Source organism: Pleuronectes platessa, chromosome 6 (genome assembly GCF_947347685.1).
Source record: "Pleuronectes platessa chromosome 6, fPlePla1.1, whole genome shotgun sequence".
Lineage (NCBI taxonomy): Eukaryota > Metazoa > Chordata > Actinopteri > Pleuronectiformes > Pleuronectidae > Pleuronectes > Pleuronectes platessa.
The window spans coordinates 89196-104149 of record NC_070631.1 but is presented as its reverse complement, the minus strand read 5'-3'; the positions used below and the strand labels follow the sequence as shown (position 1 = coordinate 104149).

At 40.0% G+C, this 14954-nt stretch overlaps 1 protein-coding gene across 1 annotated transcript in view; it reads right to left on the bottom strand.

Annotated features, from left to right (window-relative positions):
* The window catches only part of LOC128442361 (monocarboxylate transporter 1), a 25978-nt gene extending 11024 nt beyond the window's left edge, over window positions 1-14954 (bottom strand). Inside the window, exons 1-3 of the mRNA XM_053424791.1 lie at window positions 14916-14954; window positions 11181-11368; window positions 5860-6201 (exon numbers count right to left, since the gene is read on the bottom strand). Of these exons, the coding sequence (XP_053280766.1) occupies window positions 5860-6076 (217 nt within the window). The 5' untranslated portion in view covers window positions 6077-6201; window positions 11181-11368; window positions 14916-14954. The remainder of the gene's footprint in view (window positions 1-5859; window positions 6202-11180; window positions 11369-14915) is intronic.

Below are 14954 nucleotides of genomic sequence, written 5' to 3'. Positions count from 1 at the left end.
ATACTTTTAGTACATCATTTTATTGATGTTTTGTTGGTAAACAGATGAAGCAGAGCTGATGTTGGACGATGATCACAACAAGACTTCTTGATACACAACATGTCTCCTAATATCTTCTACCATCAGGAGCTCCTCAGTTCATCTGCTCCTTCATTTCCATCAGACTTTATGTATAAGCACTTTAAACATGAAGTTACAAACTGGTTCTTCTCATGTAGTGAATCCTGTTGTTGTGTTGTTGTGTTGTTGTGTTCAGTTCCATCAGCATGTGTGTGTCCTGGGAGAGGATCCTCACATGGGACTGAGCTTCATTCACTGATCACTACATTTATATTTGACTGTTGTTGAGTTAAGAACAGAAGAAGTTGATCCTTGTTAACATCGATGGGACAAACTGGGAATATGAGACAAACTGGGAAGATGGGCTGTAAAATGAAGAAGTGATTGATTGATTACACACACACACACACACACGCACACGCTCTTTTCACCTTCACACAAAGATCAGAAGTCTCAGAGATCACACATTTCACTGAGACACTGACAGTCAGTGGCCGCACTGTGCTACACATAGACACACAATAACACACAAAAGGAGCATGTTGGTGTTTGTAATTCCAGATTAGGATTAGGTGAATTAGGAAACGACTAGCCAATTAAATTGTATAAACCTCTTAAAGATCTTTTTCAGGACTTCTTACCCGACACAGACAATGGTAAATCTTCCTCTGCTGAATCTCCACTATTATATTTAAGTTAGGTCCCTGTAACACAAAGGTCTGACTCCCCTCATGAAGATACACAAAACAGATGTTGAACCATGGCCGTCATCTGTGTTTGTTCGATTCTGTATCACAGCCTCTGCTTTGCTTTGCAGTAGAGATGTTTCATGAGGAACCTCTGAGCAGCAGAACAGGAATGTGGGGGTGTGTAGTGGAAATGATCTCAACAGTCCTCATCTCTCGAGGCTACAAACAGTTAGCAGCTGAATGTAAAACATCCAGGGCTGAGTTCATCAAAGAAGTTAGATTTCAATATTGTTATTATATATATATATATATATATATATATATATATATAATAACAATATATTTGTTTTAATAGTAATAATAAACGTGCTAATAAGCAAACATGCCTACTTCCCTAGTTAAGAGAGGAACATCCATTTCCTAGAGATATATGATTTTTGGGCTTCTGCAGGATGGACAATTTATAGTCAGGGCTCCTGACTAACTTTTTAAGTTGTTTGCACCGATGTGCACAAGTTTTGATTTCAAATCAATCAATCAATCAAATCGTATTTGTATAGTCTCCTATTCTCAGGTCCCACTTTGTCTCATTGTCTTTAACAAGGTGAGACGTCCTCTGTTCTTCAGACTCTGACACGATACAAACCAACTGCTGCTTCTGCTTCGATCCTGAAGCAGCAGCACAAATCATTTTGAATCAGTCATTGAAACCTTGAATTCACACTTTATGTCGACACTTTTTTTCCGCCTTGTTCACCTCTTCTCATCTCTGCGTCACTGTCCATGTGTCAGTGTGTGAGTGCTAACTCCACAGAGGAGATGAGTAAGTGACTCAATCACATTACATTTACATTTTTCATTTAGCTGACGCTTTTATCCAAAGCGACTCACAATAAGTGCATCAACCCCGAGGGAACAAACCCAGAACAAGAAGAATCTAAAAAGTACAATTTCTTCAAAACAAAGCAACACTACAAAGTGCCATAAGTAAGTGACATTTAAGTGCTACTAAAGTGCTAGTTTCAAATTTGACTCTAGGTGTAGTCGGAAGAGGTACGTTTTTAGTTTGCAGCGGGAGATGAGTTTCTTTTGTCCGGGTGTCGATGGAGAGCTCGTTCCAGAGTTTAGGAGCCAGGACAACAAACAGTCGTGATGCTGATGAGTGTTTAGCTCACAGTGAAGGAGCAACGTTTCAAATTGGGAAAAACAGCAAAACACAAGCTAAATGTTTGTCACCAGCTGAGACCAAGGGAAACGTTCTTAAAACTAAAACTGAAAATGGTTTTAAGAACAAAAACAATGTGTTATGAAAAAGATGATACACACAGTATTAATTTTTCATGAGTAAAATCCCTTTTACCACAGGACAATGGAGAAGCTGCAAAATGAAAGGGTTTTGATAAATGTACTTAGGACAATTTGCTTTTTTATATTAATACATTAATCTAGATTGTGGAATCAGTGACATCTTTTAAATCACTGCCTGTTCTTCCTCTTCCTATTTCACACTGTTATCCACAGTAAAAAAATACTTCTGTAAAAGTAAGTGTTAGGGTTAGGGTCCTGTGTAACCAGTGAGTCACTTCCCTCATGCTACAGTACAAGCAGGTATAATGCTTGAAAAGAGTGAATTGAGAGACAGGATTAAAAAACGTGTTTATATATATATATGGGAGCAAATGAAACTACTTCAACATCTGGCTTTAGTTATGTAACTTCACTCCTCCCCCCCCGCTCCTCACTCGGCAGTTCCCTCTTCTTAACGCCGACTGAATACAAGTGCAGGCTGGCACGCAGCTCTGAAGGGGATGACCGAAGCACTGGAGGGAACAGACTCCATTTTTAGATACAAAGATTTGAGCTGAGGACACGGACAAACGGACACAGAGACGAGAGAGAGAAAGGGTCGGGCCACCGTTGCAGCAGTGGAAAGTAAAATGGTTCAGTCTGAGAAAAAACTCTTTGTTTTTATACATCCAAGTTTCAGGTCTGGTTGAAAATCAGTTTGAAAGGTTGAGGTTTATTTGCATTTGTTCAGACACATGGTCGCCTAATAAACCTCACTGGCTTTGTTTTTCCTCTTCGCCGCTTCAGGTTCACATCTGTGGTTTTTAGTGAAAAAACAATTTGATGGACTGTAACTTGGTACAAATATTCTTGAGCCCAATAACATTCCCGTGACTATTTATGTTTAATGAATCTGCAGATTGTTAAGGCCACCATGGAGGTAAGGGTTTTCACCCAGGTCTATTTTGTTTGTTTATTTGTAAATGGATAAGATAAGACGAGATCAGATAATTATTTATTAACCCCACAGTAGATACATTTGCTCTGTTGCATATGTACACTGTGAGTGTATACAGTGGAACAGATTGCATGTTGTTCAGTAAACAGAAACTACTGGAAAACAACATGAAACAGTGGAAGGGTTTTTTATGGTTCAGAGAAGAACTCATTAATTTTTTACATGGATCCTGATCGGGGGACGAATCCAGACCAACCTGTGACATTAGCCCAGTGATGCTTGGTTTAACTGCTCCGTGGCTGTACTTTAACATGAGAAATAAATGAGTACATGTCGGGAATACTCCAGTTCATATACAGAGACAGCTTTCAAGTTACATGCTTAAAAACTACAATTTGAGAACATCGGTTATCGATATTGACGAATCCAGTGGGGGATCCCCCTATGTGTTCACAAATCGAGTTCTCCTAAATTCCTGGAGACTTTATACTAGGAGGCCGGCTGGAGAAAGTCCACAGAAACTGCAGGGTTCTGACATTTGGGTTCACACACACACCTCGGAGGATCTGCAGAGTGCAGTGCATGTGTGAAAGCAGCTTGTGAGATATGAAGGGCAGCAGAGGAAAAGAGCGAGAGAGTGAAAGGAGAGAAACAAGGCTTCTGTTTGTTTCGGGTTTGCTTCAGTGAAGGGTGAATAAGGATGTGATGGTGATGTTCAAGCTCAACAAACCGTCATTGAGAAACCAAGTATCATTCAAACAAGACTCTCCAAGTTCTCCTTCAAGGCAACGAGACGCTACAACCAAGCCCCACTTGAGAACGAGCTGAAGTTCAGTCTACACAGTGTTAAACTACATTAGTTGTAAAATGTTGATAAACACATAACACTGCCTGATCTAATAAGTTGTTCTCTGAGGTTGTTTTAGTGTCAGAATCGCATCATGAACACATTCTTGTGAGTCCAGAAGTCTCATGACACTGTGTCTGTATAGGGAAGCTTTAGATGTGCTCCTCATGACACGTTTAATATACTAATTTAACAGACGGGGAATCTGCAAATATCAGTTACTAAAAGCGTAGACGTCTCTCCTCAGACATTTAGACTGTTTTCAGAGAAAACGTCTCTTCAGTCCAGTGACTAGGCAGAGCTCAAACAGTTCTGCAAAGAGGAGTGAAGGACAAATCCATCTGGAACCCCAAAATTAAAGTGAACCATCTGATTCAGTCATTTTTCATGAAGAAATAATCAACTCTCACATTTTTTGTCTTTAATTTGAAAAACCTTTGAGGTTTTTGTTTATCGGACCAAACAAGCATTTTCAGGAGTTAACCTTAACCTTCAGGATATGCTGAAGAAAATTGTATAAAAAACAACAATGTGTTAATCATTTAAGAAAATAGAAATATGTACTTGTAGCCATGAAGCAATACAATTAATGTTGATCAATAGTTAATCTAAAATTAGCTACACTAATAAATAATGCTGTAAACGAGAAGCAAAAAGCTTCCCAGTCAGAAGCGATAAGAACTGACCACCAGTTGTCTGAGGAGTGCCGAGCTACAAACCAGTGCCTTGAGACGCTCTGAACCAACTGGTCTGATCCCGAGGTTCCACCTCACAACTTACAGCAGGTGAAAGATCTGTTGTTTATGTCTTGCTGTCAAATTCCACAGGGCAACGTCAGAGCTCAGGTTGAGTCCATGTCTCTGCGGGGGGGTTGATCTCATATATTCACTACTTTTAAATGAAACTGGAATGTTAACATGCATCAACTAACTTTTGTGAGTGGCCAGTGAGAAACTGCTCTGTGTAAATACTTGCAACATTACACTGTTTATCTCTTATTTCTCTACACTGAGAGTTCACTTTTGTGAAGAAACATTTAGCAGAAATATAACTGAGAATAGAATCCCACCATGCTGAGACGCATGACAGAGTCCATGTTCGAAAGAAACTGAACCAAGGAGGAATGCTACTTATCAGCAAAACAACAACAACAACACCAACAAGCTGGTTGAGTTTAGACTTTAAATCCCTCATGTTGGGTTAAGGCAACTTCTATAAATAAAGCACTTCAACTAACCCAATTAGCCTCAACTAAAGCACATTAAACAGAGTGCGTCTCAGTGGATTCAGAGAAATATGATGTTCACCTACAATGAAAATATTCACAATAAGTTCAGCGACCTACTGGCTAAACTCTGGGGTAGATATAACTTTGCCCCCAATATAACAGCTGATTTACTATGTTTGCATTTAACAACCTTGAACATCTAGAAAAAGTGGCTAAAAGAATAGTGAGCATGGTGAACATGGTGGCTCGGCTCCTTTTCAACTCTGGTACCTAATGGAAAACAGGGAACTGGACGGTCACTCCGAGAGCACCTGCTTCTTCTGGGTCATTTATCTGGATCGATTCCAAAATATAATGAGTTCTTTCTTTTGTCATGTCCCCCCCCCCCCCCCCGGACATCTTTTGAGTAGATTTTTCATAAACTGCTAACAAACAAACAAACAAACAATTGCAGATGAATAGAGAACCTCCTTGGTGGAGGTGATTAGCGCCACCTACTGGCATCTCAACGGTACATTTAATGGACAAACTTCGGTCATAGTGACAAAACTTCCGTTGCTGTGTAGAAAAGCATGAAGTGTCTGCACCTCTTGTGAGCAGCTACTCGGAAGAGCAAAAACCTCTCCGTCCAAATTTTAAAAACGTGTCTGCTTTTTGCATCATTTAATAAAATGATGGATGTTTTTTTTATCACAAAGATTTTGTTGCTTGTCTCCACAATAAGAAGTGACACAAGGGTTCTCTGGAACACTACACAATCAACTAATTCAAACTCACACACGCTACTCACCTCCAGCATACATGACAGCCAGCATGATGGACGAGATCCAGGACACCTGACTTGGTGTGGCATCGAAGATGACCTCTATCTCTTTGAAGAACACTGTGATGGACTTGGGGAAGGCATAGGAGAAGCCAATGGAGATGAAGGCTCCCACCACCACCGCCCAGCCCCAGCCACCTTCAGGGGGGGTGTATCCCACAGGACCACCAGCCGCTGAGGGCATGTCTGCTCACAACGAAGACTAAGATGATGAAGATGAAGAAGTCGAATGTTACTGTCGGTGGGCCGCTGAGGTTCAGAGGATTAGAGAAGGTTGAACCAGCTGAACTGGGATCAGAATTCAAAAACCTGTGGGGGGGACAGAGCAGAAGCTGGTTAAAATCAACACAGATGATCAATGTTAGAGATAAACACATACTATCCTCAGCCTTGGCATTTTCACTGGCTGTAAAATGAAAATATGTAGAAAGGAGGGATGTGTAAGGAATGAGGGAGGACAGGAGTCAAGAGGTGGAGAAGACCGACACAGAAAAGAATGCAAGGAACGATCTTCTATGAAGAAACTGCTGAACTCATTTCCACTAAACTTGGTGGAAGGTTGGGACTTGGGCCAAGAAAGAACTTGTTGTGAAGACTACTGCTAAGGTTTTTTAAATGACTGCCTAAACTGCAGCTATGGATTTACCACGTTTAGATCCATTGTTTCTGTGCAAACAAATGAGTTGGAGAAATGAAAAACAAAACCACTAAGTACAGTCCACATAGAGTTAATAATTTTCCTATTGAAAAGTGTGCATTTACTCAAGGTATCATTCAAAAGCTGTTTCCAGACTGCACTGAACTCTGGAGGAGGTTCATATGTGAAAACAATTGTCTGAGTGAGGGCCTCCGGATATCTACACACTTTTTCCAGATGTCCCTCAAGTACAAAGTCATCAGAAAGTCAGCAGAATCTGAACCACATTCTCTGGACTTCATCCCCAAGTCATGTCTGAAAACGTCGTAAGTCGAGTCCTGATATCAGATCTGAAAATACAGTCGGAACAACATTTTTCACATCAGGCATTTTGCCCTGCCGGGATAGAAAAACCCAGAAAGACTCAGTTTGCTTCAAGTGTCCAAAAAATAAATAAACACAGGACGCACAATACTAAGACTCAGGGATTAACCCTAAATGTTTAATGTTATTAAGAAGGTCACTTCTGCAATTTTCCTTATCTGACATGTCTGAACATCTTTGGTGGAAAAGGCCTATGGTCACAGGTTCTTCACTGAATGCATCAAGCTAAATGTCCTCTTTTCCATTTAGGCCACACATGACCAAGTTATTTATAGCCAGCAGCTCTCTGACATCAACTCTGCTACTGTTTTGGTCCATTTGCCATTAAAAGCCTTTAAAATAGAAACTGTATAGTTATACTATAGTATCATCTGCAACTCAAAACACTAGAGTCGGATCGATTTAGTAAAAACTGCACAAATGTGCTTTACAGTACAATTTTACATTCAGCCAATCACACCCACATTCATATAGTGGGCTGCACTGTTTCTCTATGTATTTGTGTTTTCATTTTAATTAAAGTTATACATAATACATTTAATGAACTGTACAAAATCAGAGCTCAATCACATTTCAATGTTTGATGACATCTTAGGAATCAGACAATTTGGTGTTTAGCCTTGACAAATAGTAGTGACTTGTCCTGTGGCGTCACTGATGTGTGATCAGTGACAGTTCCCACATCACTGCCTTCGGTCAGTTTCAAGCTCAGAAGGAGGAAGACTCTGAAGCACCACCATGATGAAATCTGCGGAGAGGTTTTCTGTTTTTTTTGATGTTGCATCAGTTCCTTTAAGACCAAATCTTCAAGGAAATGAAAACAACTGTAGTTTTGAGTTCTTGATACCTACACATTGCAAAACTCTTGTGTTAGGCAATGCAAGCCTGAGTAGACAGGGAAGCCATTAATCATGATTCTAATGACGTGATGATACTTTTTCCAGTACCAGTTTGTCATCATTCTATTCTAACATCTAATTGTCACTCTTTTTCAAATGAAACCGAATTATGAATTACTATTTCATGTTTGTGGTTTATATATATTTATTAAAGTTTGAATAATTTATTGATCTGATGTTGTTTTTTTACATGCTGACATTTCAGAGTCTGTTAAACAACCAACACAATCTTCTAACTGATGTAGTGAAATGCGGTGTTCCACCATTATGTAATCTTTCTGACTAACCAACTAAGGCCCTATTGATATTACCATGTGGTTCTTGTGATCCGATCACCAATGTTCAGCTCTGAGTTCATGTGTGAACGCATTCAGATCAGTTATAGATCTGATCACACAGGATCACATTCTGAGTCTGGGCCACGTGTCCACATTCTTTTAACAGTGCAACGATCCTGGGCCACAGATGAAGGACGTCCTCCTCAGCTGACGTCTCTGTGCCGCTGCAGCTTCACTATGAATCAAACATGTTTATCTTCTTCTCATCGATTTGTTTGTAGCCACCGACACAATATCAACACTGATCAACACATAAAGATCTATAATTTAAACATATTAAAATATTCATTCACAGCTGCATGAGATTCATTAAGTCTCTCCTGACTCGTCTCTCTATCCCTCTTTCGCTCTCTCGTGCCGACACACACAAACACACAAACTTGTAAAGTTGATCAAAACAACACTAACTAACACAAATTAAGTTAATACCAGTTGTGTACAGGGCCTAAGATGAACACGTTCAGATGGGAGGCTGTGTCTCATGAGCTAGACTGGTTGTCCAAAAATATTTTACCTGACTTAGACAGCGTGAAGCTAACTTTAACTTAATCAAGCTGCTGCTGATAAAATCAATGCTTGTCTACTAAAAATGGTATTTAGTTTAGAAGCTGTGTCTGTGTGTGTGTGTGTGTGTGTGTGTGTGTGTCTGTGTGTGTGTGTCAGTAAAGTAGACATCTCCCAAATGAGTTCTCAATGAGGCTATTCATCCTACAGCAACACACCCTCTCTGTACCAAACTGTGTGGACGAGCTGGAGTTACCTGAAATACTTTATACAACAATTTCAGCTGCTGAGATGTGACAACTTTTACAAAACACACAGAAGTGCCAAGTGTCTACGGTTTCTACTGACTTGCCTGTCTGTCTCTTTCTCTTTGTGTTTGTTTGTCCAGATATTGTATTTTCCAGACAGTGCACAGTTAAGACAGAGAGAGAGAGCGAGAGAGAGAGAGAGAGAGAGAGAGGGAGAGAGAGACAGAGAGAGAGAGAGAGAGAAGGAAGTGATTTATGTTTGATTTATGTTTGCACACGCGTGTGTGGTGTAAATAAAGATGCTGAAAAGCTTCAGTTGTGTCTGCTTGTGTGTGGGAGACAATGTGACATTGCAAACTGCCACATCTACATATACTAATATGCATATATATATATATATTGTTTGAGCTCTAGTGATAACATCACGCTAACATTAGCCCACTGCAAGTGTTAACCCAATTTACCCAGCAGCCTCTCTGCCAATAAAAAATAGAAAGAAAAGTCTTCCTAAAAAATTGTGAAATGTTCCTTTGGGATTCAAACGCCTGTAAATGAAAGAGGCCTCCATGTTCCACATCTGGTTCTATTTGTTACTCTCCGTCCTAATCAGTACCACACTTCCTTGAACACACAACACATAGTAGAAAAGAACGGCAACACACACACGGCTGATGTGTCTCCTCTCATTGGCCGCCTCTTACTCAGAATCTCAGGCTCAAACAACTTTGCTTGTTTTCTCAGCGAAATCTCCTCATTTAGACAAACATCTATAAACAACCTCTTTATGGAAAAATTTTGAAACTTGGAAAAATGTGATTTAAAGCTGAAGTCATAAAATCATGACTCACATGGCAGTTCACTCAACTGCCCACGTTATTCTATGGATATCTGCCAAATAGTAGTAGAATAGGAAAGGAACAAGTCAGCTTTTCTTTTTGGAACTTTTCCTGGTATGTTCTCGTCAGTGAAAAAACATAAATAGATAAATAAATATTCGATTTAAAAAAAAATCTTGCACAATGAGGTAAGTGAAGACTTAATTGTCAGGGCTTGTTAATTTTTGAGCAGCAGTTGTAACCTGATGAGGCAAATTCTGAGAGCAGAGATGTGTGTTAAGTTGTCTGGCCTCCGTAACTAGGAAAACGTTTTACTTTAAGAGAAGATGGTGGGTTAGGGTTAGGGTTAACACACACATGTACTAATAGTCTCTGGTTGATTTAGGACGATAGGGGGGGGCATGGGAGGTAGCACATGTGGCTGTCGTGTGATCTTTCTATTGAGCACTGGCCCTCAAAGTGCCAGCATGTGAAACTCATTCAGCACAGTGTAGAATGGATAACACATTAGACCACGGTCAAATGCACAACTACACCAACTGGAAATCACAGTGATTGGCTCAAGATCACCTCTGTCTCCATTCCGGTTTGACCTCACTGCCATGGATGGATTAATGAGTCGGCACAAACCCAAGGGTCCCAAAAAGACAGGACATAACTCAGGCCCTAGGCCAAAGACTGCATGTTGTGAAATGTAATGTTTTTTGTTGAAAAGTCAATTAAATCAAAAATGTTGGCAGCAAAGACAGAGACAAAAAAAATAGATACATAATGAACACACGTACGCAAAAACATCTATAAATTTGTACAAAAACATGAAATTTGCCTAAAGGATGACAGCACTACACAAAAGTACACAAATTTTCCAAATGAAGATGCTAATGGTGAGGCGAAGACTGGTGCAGTCTGCATCTAACTAAACTTTACCAGACTCAACTAAGCTTAATTCAACTTAACTGGAATTATTTATGAGACTGTGTATATGATCACACCCCCCTTCACCAAGAGACAACAAAAGTGGCACCAACAGCACAACTCTAAAGTGACAACAGCAGGATGAGAAACAAATTAACACTATGAGATACACAATGATCACAAAGGGACACACAATGTTCACAAAGGGGACACACAATGACCAGAACAGAGAACATATGAGTCCTAAGAGGAGCTGAATCATTTATTGTGTGTCCGTTGTGTCAGTGTCCATCCCCGGGGTAACGGGCTGCGGACCGGGAGCATCACGGTGAATCAAACCGGGTCGTTCGGTCCCTGTCAGTCCTTCATGTATCTGAATGCGTTCACCTGAACGTGTATTAATATTTAAATGAAGCGGCAGCTGAACATGAAGCTAATCACGGAGGCGCGAGCTCATTAAACTGATCATCGAGCGCGAGCCTCTGTGTTGACGCAGCACGCGCCAGGACGTTCACCAAGTCACTCACCGGCTCGTCAGGGTTCGGCTGGCTCCGGTGAAGACTCGGTTCGGCTTCCTCCGGTGAAGACTCGGTTCGGCTTCCTCCGGTGAAGACTCGGTTCGGGGTAAATGGTTCTGGGTCGTGACGGCGGCTCCACGTGAACACGCAGTTCAGAGAACCGCGCACACACAGTGAACTCCTGTGTGAGGATGGACCTTACTGATGCGCATGCGCACAGCAGGAGTGAAGGGCACGCGCAGATCAAGTCAGATTCAAATCGAAGACAAAAGACAATTTAATTTCAATTGCATAAATGTATTTATTATTAACATGACTGACTGAAACACTGAAATTCTCCTTATGATGAGAAATTCTCTCATATTTGCTTTTATACCATATTAAATTATATGACATTATATTTAGCTATATTATATTATGTTCTGTAATATTATGTCATATTTTATTATATTATATTATATTATATTGTTTTATGTTGTATTTTTTTAATTATTCACACAAGGGGCTTGTTCATTTCAAACACCATCACCATCACCGTCATCACAGCACTGTATGATGTGTTTTTTAGTAAATGGCCATAATTGTTGTGCTTCTAACTACAAGTTATATGACAAACCCCAATGCAACACAATAAATGTGGGATGGTAATGTTATGAATTATCAACATGTGGAACATAAAGAGGAGAAACTTGAATGTCTGTGCACATGAAGAGGAACTCAACACTATGAGCCTCATTTGTTGGGAAATGTCTCTTGAACTGACTCAATATTGGGAAACTATATTTATTTGAAAGGGCAGGTTCAGGCCAAGACTGGGTGTGTCGCTAACAGTCATATAACTGGTGAATGTGCCGGGCTCCAGTACATCCTGCACTTTTCCCTTTTTATCACTGATATTTGTGAAAACTATCACCAGCAGCACCGTACTGTATGAGTACTGTATAACTGTATATTTCACAACTTATAAGATCAAGAAAAAAAGTTGTTGTTTACAGACTTTTAGTTAATTTACTGTTTCCTTCTGTCTCCAATCACAAAAAAATAGCTGTACATCAAGGGCCAGAACATTTCATATTCACTTAATACACTGAAGAAACAATGTAATGATTAATAATCTAAAGTAGGGATGAGCGAGTACACCCTTATCTGTATCTGTTGAACCAACTAAATTATCCACATCTGTTGGAAGGGGTGGGGTTTAAACCAGAAGTGGGTGGGATTTGGTATTTAAAGCCTGACATGGATATGGGTTGATCAGAAGTTGCTATATTCATGCTTTATTAGAAAACTATTTACAGAACAGCATTAGAATTTAGCTTCAGATCAAGTTTTCGATCACAAGAGTAAGACAACTATTCAGAACAAGTTTTTTGAAGCTTCAGTGAATCAATGAACACCATACATGCAGTATTAGGGTTAGGGTTAGAAGTATTAGGTAAAATGCAGGTTTTCATACTCAACATTTTATTTGACTAATTATTTATATATTTTTGGGGTTAGGGTCCCTCCATGTGTGTCTAAGCTTTACGCACCGCGGCTTGGCCAGTGGACACTGACAATATGAGATCATATAACATGTTACACGTTAGTATCCTGTGGACAGAGCGCCTGTGACACAGCATGTTTGTGTTGTGTGGCGCTGCTGGCCCAGCAGCAGTGAACTGGTTCTAGGCTCTGTATGTGGCTGGCCTCTGAAGGAATGATGTCAACACAGATTTCCAATGAGGATTTTCATTCTTCACGAGTACGTATAGTGACACATTTTACTCAGATGGTACTCGTGCTCGGGAAAGTACATTATCCGTACCGGATACTCGTTTCATCTGAGTATTCGGCTCAAACCGAATCTAAACTTTGATATTATATATATATATATATATATATATCATATAATGATATCTTTAAATGATCTGGATCCCCCGCCATAAAGTTTTTTAAATTCTGCACATTTTTACAATGAAATAAATATATAGGTTTTTTCTGCCGTTAATAAAAAAAAGTTTTAGATGAGGTTGGTAGTGTTGCACTCATCACAAAACATGTCTCTACATTGAATTAGCATTTCTGTGTCAGTAAATATGATGCTGTCTTGCCCCTCCTCATGAAAAAAATTGGAACGCCTTGCTTGGGAAATGATTGTGTTGAGCGGTTCTACCTGTATAATATGGTTGTTTGATTACTGCAGCCATCAACATCCTTTATCCAATGTTTCCAGCTGACAGCCTGTGAGGATGCTCTTGGCACAGCGTTGTGACAGTCACTAATTGGAATATTCATTCTGTCTCTGCTAATGAGGAGGAGGAAGAAAGGCATCACAGAGACAGCATTGAGTCTGGATGAGTGACATGAAAGAAAGAAGACACGTGTGGGTCTGCAAGGACGTTGGAAGTAGCTTTAAGTCACATATCTGAAACAAACTATTCATGTTTTAACTCCTGTCACTACTGCTCGATTCTCTGCCTGCAGGCAGCTGAGTTTTTTCCTCAATGTTTATCTGCCTCATGCCCTGCAGCAGAGAGGAAGGCCGAGCTGTTTACTTAATGGATTCACTAGGACGATAAACAGTTGGGGACGCTCACTCCTGTTTTGTTGCCTCACCCCCGACCTCAGAGTTATCCCAGACGACAGGGAAGAGAAAAACAAAGACAACGGGCCTTAAAGAGAAAGCAGAGCCGAAAAGTGGTAATGAGAAACAGATTTTTTTTTTGGGGGGGGGGGTCAGCTGCAGAGTTTGGGTGTTAGGAATGTGTCCTGTGGGTGGAAACAGGGTTTGTGTGTCCATGATGATCTGAACAACTTCTTCATATTCATAGTGGAGGATTTACTCACACAAACTTTGAGACCATAAAAAAGTGCAGAGTCCACCGCTTTACAACACATACACAGATAACAACTCTCTCTCTTTCTGTTGTTATCTTTCTGCTGATTCTTTGATCTTTGTGTGTTTTTGGACCCCAGTTAGTTACAATGGATTTCAATGAAAAAGGTCAAATGGAATTTCAACGACATTAAAGGCAGTTAAACAAGGAATTACAATTCTTTTTTTAAATGATCTTTAACGGTAAGAAGTCCAACAGTCAGTGTAAGATGTAAAGATGAGTTTAAAAAATTTGACAACTTAGATTTAAGCTCTGTCATTTCACCTTTACACTTAGTCAAATATTCACCACACAAGTCGTACTTCGCTTTTCACACAAGCACTGAGGTCCACTATGTGAAAGGCTTTGAAAGTGTGGAGGTTTTTTAGGTCAGTGCTGGAAACTGTTTGAACTCACAATATTGATCTGTTTATCTCAACCGCTCTGCTACTGAGCTCTTTGGTTTCCCTCAAATTCTATCCACTCACAGAGACACATTCAATGCAAGCAAATAAAGACAAAGATGTAATAAAAAAGGTAAAGATTAATGATTGTTTGTAAGTTTTGGACATGTCTGCCAAATGCAGCTTTAAGTGTTTTCCCATTTTATGTTGCCTCTACCATACTGCAGAGTAAGATTTTACATGCAACACTTAGGTCTGTGGGATCAGGCACTGTGCGTCACGTCCAAAACAAACCTGTGTCTGACTCGGAACCAGAGGTGGATACAGTTAATGTAAGCTGCTCTGAGTTTGTGTTACTCTAACCCTGACACAAATGGCTAATTACTTGTTTTACCAAATTAAAAACTTGAGCAGTGTAAAAAGTTAGACCAGCCAACAAGAGCCACTAAACCTGGATATTATTTCAAACATTTTGTCACTACCTGTCCCAGGAAGTCTCGTCAGGCTCCTATGTCCACAGA